The sequence below is a fragment of the Paroedura picta genome, chromosome 13 (assembly GCF_049243985.1).
Source record: "Paroedura picta isolate Pp20150507F chromosome 13, Ppicta_v3.0, whole genome shotgun sequence".
Classification (NCBI taxonomy): domain Eukaryota; kingdom Metazoa; phylum Chordata; class Lepidosauria; order Squamata; family Gekkonidae; genus Paroedura; species Paroedura picta.
In genome coordinates this window covers 16,947,314-16,958,167 of record NC_135381.1, presented here as the reverse complement: position 1 = coordinate 16,958,167, position 10,854 = coordinate 16,947,314, and the positions used below count along the sequence as shown (strand labels likewise).

The window sequence follows — 10,854 nt, the reverse complement described above, 5'->3', positions numbered from 1 at the left end:
GCTGTGAAGTAGGCCTGGTTCTGTAACATAAGAGGATAATCAGGCCAATTTCTCCCCCAATCCTTGTTTTCCTCAGCACTTTCTGGCTTCTGAACAGCTGGTGCGCAATGAGGGTCACGAAAACAATCCACCCTCACAGTTCTTTTCTGGAAAAGCAAATGATTTCAGCCAAACACCGGGGAAAGGCACGTTGGAGAGGGTTTGGAGTAAGCGATGTGGTGAGAAACATGGTCACTATGAGGGACTGGATTTATTTCTTATTGGCGTGACATCTCCCTTTGAGGTTTTCCTCTGGATGGCTGGTGCTTGATGGGGATTGTGAAAACAATCCACGCTTGCAGTTTTTTCTGGAAAAGCAAACTTCAGCCAAACAACAGGAAAGAATGTTAACCATACTGGACTCCCTAGGTGACATTGTTGGAACAGACAGGGTACAGTGCTAGTGCAAGAAATTTACAAGACATGGGCCACGGGGAGGGTTGAAGACGTGAGTTTTGTGGTGGGTTCCAGAGAGATATTGGGTAGGTTGGGCTTCTTGGTGGCATGGGTGGTTTGGTGGGATCGTGCTCAAACATGTTTTGTTCCAGTGACATAATTAAGCATTTTACTTTGGAAAGGGTCATCCTAGCTGTAGCAGCAGTTGGAATAGACTCTCCAAGCTAATGATGTCTGAATATAGTATCATTATCTAAGTACAGAACAAGAAAGAGCAAAAAACAAACAAACTTGTGGAGCCAAGATTTAAAAATGCAATTTATTTATGTACTACAGAAGCTTTGGCATACCTGGGTCTACCTCATCAGCTATACCTGATACAATGGCCTCCAGCTGATTAAAACTTGTGCCTTAATAGATTTGGTGGAAGAAGAACTGTCTTTTGATACACTGCTTTTCACTACCTGAAGGAGTCTCAAAGCAACTCACAATCTCCCTCCTTTCTTTTCCTGACAGCAGACATCCTTTTAGGTGGGCAAGGCTGGATCAACTCTGTGGCTATCCAAATGTCACCCAGCTGGCTGCCTGTGGAGGAGTGGGGAATCAAACGCTGCTCCAGATTAGAGGCCATTGCTCTTAACACATACATCAAGTGGAGGTGGCAGGTTACAGTGGATGAGCGTTAGGGTTGTGAGTGTCCTGCATAGTGCAGGGGGTTGGCCTAGATGACCCATGAAGTCCCTTCCAACTCTATTATTCTACACACTTGATCTCATCCAAAAGGCCAAGAATTATTGTATTATTCTAAGTTGGCTTGTTTTAAGAGCCACAAGAGTCTTTTCATTCTAACTGTGGCAAGCTAACAGGACTATCTCTGGAATATGTGGTAGAAATGTTCCATTTGAGAGTCTTTACTCAGCACTGGATATAGTAGAATATAGGTAAGTTCCTGTGACCTAATATATCTTAATGATCAGTGAAGAATACCCATATATTCTAGCAGAAGGAGATATGATGACATTTCTTCCTTAATTTATGCACATAAGATGGTAAATGGCATGTTTCTTTGGCAGAACATGATGTACTCTCAGATTGCTTGCAAATACTTTTGTTAATTGATACAATTTTATTCCCTGGGCAAGTCACCTCATTTCCGTCAGGCAAAAAGTGGCCCATTTTGTATTTTTGAAAACATGAAAGTATCAAGTTACTCTAGGCCAGAAGTCCTCATGTAAATTAATGTAGTAGGCCTTACATTGCATTCCTAGTTCAGTGAGTCTAATCCAAGGAGTTGTCAGGAGATATTCAGTGTGGGGCTGCATAGGTACAAGTATCTTGTTTGCAGATGTCAAGGATGTCTGAAAACCAAAAGCGGATTATTTTAATTAATGATGCTACCAATTGCTCAAAGGTGAGTGCTATGATTCCCCCAAAGTACAGGAAAAAAATGTGAAAAAGTACACTTTGTCAGAGCTTCATTTAGGAAAAAAACAAGTTCTGTGAAGATACACAGATATTTGAAGGTATACAGATGCATCACAACAAAGGATCCAAATATATTCATATATCTTTTAAAAACAGTTAATTAGAAGAAGTCAACACTGAAAAAAGGGCCTTACTGATTTTTCCCCCTCTTTAAGTTGCAAATACATTTAGAAATGAAATTCAAAAAGGCTTCAACAGTTATATCAAATGTTTCTATCAATGCGTAAAAGTTTTTTGACAGCTTAAAAACTAAAATTTACTGTGGCATAAGTCTTAGCTCACTTTGTTAGATGCATGAAACTCAGGCACTCAGGTGGCAGAGAAAAATACGTACTCAAGGTTACAAATGGGGAAAAAAGGCAGAGAGGCCAGACAGCCCCATTTCCTAGGACAAAGATGCATTACATAATATTTCAGGGTAAACAAGAAAACAAAGCTCCCTTTAGCAGCAAACAAATCAGTCAGGTATGAAACATTGCCAACAATAAATTAGCAAAATAGAATAAGTCTGAATAGTACACATGAATGATTAGAATTAACTACTCCTAAAAAGGTAAAGGTAAAGGTATCCCCTGTGCAAGCACCGGGTCTTGTCTGACCCTTGGGGTGACACCCTCCAGCGTTTTCACGACAGACTCAATATGGGGTGGTTTGCCAGTGCCTTCCCCAGTCATTACCCTTTACCCCCCATCAAGCTGGGTACTCATTTTCCCATCTCGGGAGGATGGAAGGCTGAGTCAACCTTGAGCCGGCTGCTGGGATGAACTCCCAGCCTCAAGGGCAGAGCTTTCAACCTGCATGTCTGCTGCCTTACCACTCTGTGCCACAAGAGTCTCAAGTCCCTGCTAAAACAGTCAGGTATTTTCTTGGTCACTATCTGCTAGGATGTTTTCTTGCATAAGAGCTGCACATCAAGGAACTGGAAGGGCCAAGTGGCTAGGCAACTCCTGGATTTTTGGCAGCGGCTGCTACTACCTCCCACTCATCCTATAATACTAACACTGTATATTGAGATCCTCTGCTGGATTCTACATTGTAGGATTCTGCTTTAAACTTCGGCTGAAATAGCTGAGGATGGAATTTAAATTTTTTTGTTATTTAGCCGTTATGAGGATGAGCAGTATGACATGAAAGCAAAATTACTCCAGTGGATGGAATTATACAAAAAGGGATGTCTTCCAGTCATTTCCTTTTAAGAACACCGGGAAATTCTAGGATAAAAATACTTTCAGCAATCCTGCATTTTCTTAAACCAAAGTTGTTGGTTTTTTTTATCCTAGAATTAACCTCTGGCTTCAGGTGGTGCTAAAGATTCCCTACAGCATTTTGCCTATGGGACTTCCTGGCTTTCACTACAATACACTGGCTCTGAATAGCCTGGGTCAGCTGGAGGGTGCCAATCTAGGTTGCCAGGCCGGATTAGTTGAGCCTATGTCCATGGGAGTACACTGCTTTTCTCAGGTCAGTTACAATCTGTTCACAGTTAACCGATTAACAGTCCAGCCTGCTGTTTCTTTCAGAGCAGCCCCGCTTACCTGTAGATGTACAGTTGAAAACAGCTTCTACAAGCTGAAAGAAGGAAGTTCCAAGAATTGCCTCATAATCCAGGTGGATTGTGGGAACAAGATAATGAGTGGCATCTTTAAAGAGCAAGTCACTTTCTCCATACTGTTGTGACTGAAAGAGTTGAAATGTAGACCCCGGGCTTGGTTCCTAAAAGGAAATGAACAGAATTATGGTTTCAGCCTGGAGAGCTGACTCTTTTCTTAGCTCCCTCCCCCATACCTCTTAGTTGGACTTTTCAACATTGTTCAGATTCTTATTTAGCCTTCTGTGTAAATATATTCAAAAGACTGGCTCACTCAGGTTGAATGAGAGACAACCATCTCAAAAGGCAGATCTAAGGTATCATTAAGTCCAAGATAGTAAGTAGAAAACTGATTTTCTTGGGCCTTATCTGCTAGGAAGTTTTCTTGCATAAGAACTGCACAACAAAAAACTGGAAGGGCCCAACTGGCTAGGCAACTCCTTGATTTTTGGCAGTGGTTGCTACTACCTCCTACTCATCTAATATTGCTGTGGTGTATGCTGGAAAAATTACTATCTTTCATAAATCATGTTCATTTTAGTGGTGTCTGCACCATTTCTAGTCATTCGTGATCCCAGGTGAACTAGGGTAGGAGACATCAGTTTGATTCTTCCATCTCACATATTCTCAACCTCAAAACTCCTAAATCCCCAAAAGATTTGACTTCCAAACTGACCTGTGACTGCTGCAGGAAATTGTTGACCTTAGTAAAAGCCACTGAGCGTGTCACCACTATGTTAGGAGGAACAGGTCCCAGATTGCAGGCCTTCCAGTCCTCTATTGCAGCACGATGTCCATCCAGGCACAAGAGCTCAAAGTCACCCGGAGTGTTTCCTGTCCCCCAGCCTGAGCTCTCCAAGTCTGCAAAGGAATGGAAGTGAAGTTGTTACTAATTAGAGCTGGTTGTTATACCAGTCCATGTTGTAAACCGGATCCAAAGATCTGACATTGGCACTACAGATCCTAACAACTTGGCAATACTGGTATACACACCCAGATGTTTTATGTATGCCATTGGATATTTTACTATTTTAAATATATGAGCTCCAATAAAATGTTTCGATTTTTATAATTCCTTTAATCCCTAACCATTTTGGTTCTCGCCATTTTTCAGGTTGGGTTTTTTGATTCCCTTTATTGTACCTGTTACTAGAAAACTTATACAAATAAATCAAATGCCGGTTCTAGGACTGTATGAACCTGGAAAAAGCAGTTTGGTTCAGTTTGTGGTGTGCCGGTTCACAAACCACAAAATTCTAGACACTAAATCAACCCGTTCATTTTGTGAAGGTCGTGACATGGTAGAATGACACATACACACACACCAAAGTGCTAGAAAAGCCAAACTCACAGGGAATCTTTAGCTGATTCTCATACCTGTCCTTCAAGATTGGATTGGATTTATGGGGTCCAAGTTATTTCTCCCTAAAGAAGATGCCCCCAGGAAAGTGCTTTCTGGGGAAATGACAGGTACAGGTTCAGGAGTACACAGAATAGATCCCGTGGAAGCTAGAGATCTCTGCCTGCCCTCCTAGTCTGGTGAAGATGGGATTTATGAGATCTGAGGTATGGCCCCCCACAGAAAATGCCTCCAGTAACGTGCTTTAAAGAAATGACAGGTGGTGGTTCAGGTGTGCATACAACAGAGCCTGTGCAAGTTAGAGACATCAAAGTCAAAGGGGCCTTCCCTCAGATGCTCCTCTACATGCTCGCCCATGTTTCACCCCCACCATTGCTTTGAAGTTTGGTAAACATTTAGACTGTGCACAGACAAGTCTGCCTGGAAACTTATCCATTCATGAACCGCTTGAAAGTTCATGGAAAGTCTGTGCCCGTTGACCTGCCACAAACTTCACTTTGTGATCTGGCCCCTTTGTGCCCATCCCTAGTCAGTTCATTGTAAATGGCAAATCTGAGAATACTAAACATTTTTATCACAATATGTCCTTTGTGAAGGAACTTGCAAATGCAGAAGAGGGTTGATAAGGTTATAGTGATGTTACCACTCTAAAATTCTCTTTGCTCTGCATCTGTAATTGAATTGTTTGTGAGTATCCCTAACCCCCCAGAAGGTATTTACTCCACTGGCCATAAGATATTATACATTAGGCCAGGTAGTGTACTTAAGAAGCCCAATGTGCTTATGTTTTTGTTTCTCTTTGCCTTTGATTAGACCAGAGTCCCTTGGCACTTCAATTAGTCTTGTGCTTATTCCATATGCCTTCTTTGTTTTTAATCTAAATATATGCTGTTTTTTCCACCTGAAATAGAGTGCTACTATGCTTCCTAGAAAGGAGCTTCTTGTGGCGCAGAGTGGTAAGGCAGCAGACATGCAGTCTGAAGCTCTGCCCATGAGGCTGGGAGTTCGATCCCAGCAGCCAGCTCAAGGTTGACTCAGCCTTCCATCCTTCCAAGGTCGGTAAAATGAGTACCCAGCTTGCTGTGGGGTAAACGGTAATGATTGGGGAAGGCACTGGCAAACCACCCCGTATTGAGTCTGCCATGAAAACGCTAGAGGGCATCACCCCAAGGGTCAGGCATGACCCAGTGCTTGCACAGGGGATACCTTTACCTTTTATGCTTCCTAGAGTAACCAGACACACCTCTAAACCACTTAGGAACAATACCTCAAAGAAGGAAAGGGCTAACTTTTCTCAAAAGCTTTCTTTTTGTTCGTGAGCTGTTTTGCAAGTCCTCAGCTGTCAAAGGCTTGGCAGCCAATCACAAGGAATCCAGTAGCATCTTCTCAAAAAACAATCCACTGGTTGTGGCAGCAAAGTCCTTCTCTTTATTCCCACCCTGGGGTCTCCCAGCATTTTCCACCAAGGACGCTCCCCTTTGGGTCATCACAGTTGAGGGAATAATTCTGTAGCAATGTACCTCCTCTCAACTCTGCTGTAGAAGTTAAAAGAACTCTACTGGCACAGAGGTATAGATTGGGCAGGTTTACACCAGACTGATGACATTGCTGGAACAGACTAACCAGACTTGAAAACATTGTTTAAAAATTCCCTGCAGTGTAGTTTTAGCTGTTACGGAAAAGACAGATTTAAAATGGCCATGTAGTTTGTTATCTTGATCCTTATTTTTTAAAGTTATATGTATATACCCTTTTGTAAATTGTAACTGTTCCTCTTTCCTCAGTACCTTTACTGGCTGCAGTAAAAAGCTGGACAAGCTGGGCCGAGGAATACAAGAACTTTGCTGATTTGCAGGAAGCAAACAAAACAAACTTTGAGAACTTGTGAGGAAAATCTTGTTTGGGGAAGAAATTTTACAAATTATAAATATTATGAACAAAAGAGCACCTTACACTCAATATTTTGAAGCAGATTATGATGTTCCAAGAAAGCCACATCACCAAAGTTTCTCCCACTGTAGTCGCCAAGGAGACATCTAGAAGAAGACCAAATAGTTTCAAGATAGGAAAAGTTAGTCTCATTAAACCAACTGTATCACAAGCAACTGAAGACCCAATGTTTTTAGAAGAAGAAGAGTTGGTTCTTATATGCCGCTTTTCTCTACTCGCAGGTGTCTCATAGTGGCTTACAGTCACCTTCTTTTTCCTCTCCCCACAGCAGACACCCTGTGAGGTGGGTGAGGCTGAGAGAGCCCTGATATCACTGCTCAGTCAGAACAGCTTTATCAGTGCTGTAGCAAGCCCAAGGTCACCCAGCTGGCTGCATGTGGGGGAGCGCAGAATCGAACGCGGCATGCCAGATTAGAAGTCCACACTCCTAACCACTATACCAAGCTAGTGAGGTGATAAACTTTATTTGGGTCAGCATATCTAAACGAGCGCTTAGATCACTGAGACCACATATGATGGGGCTTTGGGTGATATGACAGTAATGTCCAAGGTTTGAAAATAGATTTTTTTGCAAAGTTCCAGACAATAAATAGAACAGTCCTCTTAAAACTTCCAGGTGTACGTTGCAGCAGATGACCAACATTTTATTACATAAATGCTGAAAGCCGTATTACTATAGGTTTGATTCAGCTCAAGGAATCTACTACAGTGAGGAGAAAGTAAACTGATAATCATAAAAAGCAATGCATTCATTGTAACCTAAGTTACATCAACAATCAGAAATTTACTGAACTAGAAATTTAATTCGCTAATATCTATGCTATGCCCTATCATAGCCCTATGATATGCCCTAGGATACAAACTTCTCATATTTCATGTAGTGACCCCTAAATTTTTAACACTTAACAGTAAATGTCAGTATTCACGATATCCAATGCTCAGAAGATGCATCTGTATCAGGAACCTGCATGTCTCTCCGGTGGAAGACATGCAAATGTTGATTTCTCTGACTTAATGATATTATGAAGACATAGGAGCAGGGAGAAGACTTCCATGTCATGTTCTTCTGCAACAGACATTTGAGGCTTCTCCCAGCCACAATTTTAATTAATTGTTTTTGTCCCTTTGTGGGTATTTTGTCGCCTGGAAGCTTCCACAACAATTTTAATATATATGTTGGATACAACCAATCTTTCAGTTGGCAAAACGGCTGCTAATATTAAAGACTAGTCCTTTCTTTCCAAACAATCTGCTTACCTGAGAGCGCCCATGTTTCCATAGTAGCGTTCGTTATGATTGGCAACACACCTGGCCAATCCCTTGCCTCCTTCCATCTCCTTTTGTCCAATGCAGACTTTGCAAAGGTTCCCATTGGCTCCTGGCATGCAACTCTTCCAAAAGTAATTCTGGTAAGCTTTGGAGAAGGAGTACCTGATATTATCCAGTGGAATAATAACAAACACTCTATTGAACTGGAAGGGGCTTCAAGATCAAACACCATGAAGATTAATACCAATCCCCTTAACCTGCGGCTTGCAGAGACTGTAGGGTTAAGATCACAGTTGAATCAAGAGCCAGGGTACAAGCTAGCAAACTATCCTGGATTAGGTATGTATTTGCTGTATTTTGATACTTTAAGCATTCCATATATACTTGATACAATCTTATCTCTGGATTTGCATGTTAACAATAACCCCAAGAGGCTCCCAAGGATTTTTGTGGATATTCTCACCAGAGCTGATGTTGCAGCTGAGGAACTCATTCTCTAGTGCCCCCACGGTGTACTGAGAAAGCAGCAGCCATCCTCCTGGACTGTAGACATGGCTGTGGCAGGAGCGCCTTCCCTCCAGATTGTGAATATTTATGTGTTTGTCATTCGTCTTTGCTAAGGCAACTGTGTAGATAGGCGGCAGTGTTGTATGACAACAGCAACCAGTTAGAAATGACTGTGGCACAGCAAGAGGAACTGGGAATTAAAAATGCCCCAGTGTTCACAGTGAACCAAGCCAGCCTTGACAAGCAAAGCACAGATGGTGGATTTCGGATGCCACTGAGATGTGTACAAGTCAGACAGCTATGACCCACAGGGCACCAACCCACCTAGAAGCTCAAAAGCCCCAACTAAATGAATTCATTAGCTTCTGAGCAGCTCCTATTCATTCCATGAGGTGGGTGCCAGATAACTTCCTGATTGTGCCCCATGCTAATTTGTGGCAGAGTCGGGGCTTTTTCTGTGGTACTCATGGTGCTGGCACATTACAGCATGGGTGCTCCTCCAAGTACTAAGATTAAAATTGGGGGAAACCAGTGCAACCTTACAAATGAATATTAGCACATTTACAAAATAATTTCTTAGCAAAAAAAGTACTGGGTAGAATGGAACTTCTGACCTTTTAAAAAGGGATATTTCCTTAATCCTCATCTTGCCTGGAGATTTGCAGAACTGAAGAAAAACAACTTTTTAAAGGTAAGTGTATTAGCTGTAGTAGTTCTCTCTACTCAGGCCCTTCCACTTACCTGTAAGGGGAGTGAGTGTCTCTTGTCCCTCTTCTCTTCTAGCTTCTGAGCATTCCTGCCCTATGTAACAGAGAAATTATGTAGAAGTGACGCTGGGAACCTAACTACACAATACATTTCTCCCAGAGACAACCTGTGGGGCCAGGTCAACTGAGTAGTCTGGGAGTTTTGTGCTCCTCATCCATGAGTGGGCCTAATTCAGATTGGTCCACACAAGTTGGAGAGAAGGATCTTAGGATATGACATTTTCCTAACCTAAACATAAAGCCCATCAGCTCACATTAAGTTGATGGGATTGAAAAAATAGCTGTTCCTTAGTTGGGAAAATGGCACATAAGAAAAGAGATTCCCTCTCCCTGCATGCTATAGTTGTAATCTAAATTTGGCCCATATACAACTTGGAAGCATGGAACATATTTATCAACTGAACTACGAACATACTTGGGAGAAATTTTTCTTTTTCTTTTTTACCCAAAAAAACTGAAGGCAGGAGAGGACATAGGATGGGGATGCCTTAGCAGCTGAACATCAAACCTCACCTTTAGCCCACTGAAGAAAGATGGTGTGACAAGGCAAACTAATTGCATCAGGTCATCCACAAGAATTATCTCAAACATGACAATACCAGATTCTTGTTATGGGGGAGTTCCATATCAACTTGCTTTAGAAGCCAGAATCTAATGGCGCAGTTTGGAATTCCGCATATAAAGCATACTAGATGGGCAGGCACAGGAAGGAAATTTAAGGCTATTCCCACTCTGACTAATGATAAAGTCACTGTGATCTCTAGAAGTATTTGCAGCAACAAGTCCAAGAAGACAGCTACACTGAAAGGCACTATGAGCTGCTTATTCAAGCATGCTTGTCATTCAATGGCTGGCAACTTCACGTGATTATCTACATGAGTGACTGATAAATCATATATGTAACAGCACAGGGTTACTGCAATACCAACCTCAAATACAGTTCATAATGTTGTAACACTGAGTCTAGCACAACCAAATGATACACCCACTGTCTCATGCCAACAAGATTTTCAGGATATAAGCTTTATATCTGTTATTCCTTACATGTCTCAAGCCTGTAGTGAACTCTCTTCTCAGCAGGAAGGTGAATACACATTCAACCACCATGCATAGGGTTAAGTATTTTGCGTGCCATTCCATGGCTGTGTTCTTGGCTTTTTGTGGAGACCAAGCATAGTTCAATGGATGATAGACAGGAATTTCAGGCAGCAAAGGTATTCTAAGCACAGCCTGAGGCATGGCAGAAGACGTCCTACGCTAGACCCTGGCAGCAGTTTTAATGAGGGTAATTTTGAACATGGCACTAAGCTCCCCATTTCCACAAATTGCATGAATAAGAGTAGCAAGCTCACCATAGCACTCTGCAGCAACAGGAACTAGTGCACACTTCTTGGCAAAATAGGCATGTGTGGCATCCAGGGTAACAGCATCTGCCCCATTGTTCTGTAACATAAGAAAGGCCTGTTTGGTGGGTTGCAGACTGCCTCCTTAAG

The 10,854-nt window shown here is 42.1% G+C and overlaps 1 protein-coding gene across 8 annotated transcripts in view; it reads right to left on the bottom strand.

Annotated features, from left to right (window-relative positions):
* Positions 1–735: 735 nt before the first annotated feature.
* The window catches only part of LOC143822551 (lactotransferrin-like), a 31,112-nt gene continuing 20,993 nt past the window's right edge, over positions 736–10,854 (bottom strand). For 6 of the 8 annotated variants that reach the window (XM_077307855.1, XM_077307858.1, XM_077307854.1 and 3 more), the window contains 8 exons: positions 10,714–10,804; positions 9,336–9,395; positions 8,551–8,733; positions 8,076–8,232; positions 6,822–6,904; positions 4,185–4,369; positions 3,456–3,633; positions 736–1,793 (listed from right to left, as the gene is read on the bottom strand). In XM_077307855.1, coding sequence (XP_077163970.1) covers positions 1,741–1,793; positions 3,456–3,633; positions 4,185–4,369; positions 6,822–6,904; positions 8,076–8,232; positions 8,551–8,733; positions 9,336–9,395; positions 10,714–10,804 — 990 coding nt within the window. In that variant the 3' untranslated portion in view covers positions 736–1,740. Of the gene's footprint in view, positions 1,794–3,455; positions 3,634–4,184; positions 4,370–6,821; positions 6,905–8,075; positions 8,250–8,550; positions 8,734–9,335; positions 9,396–10,713; positions 10,805–10,854 lie in introns of those variants that run through there. The other 2 variants (XM_077307860.1, XR_013226186.1) reach the window with 2 other exon arrangements.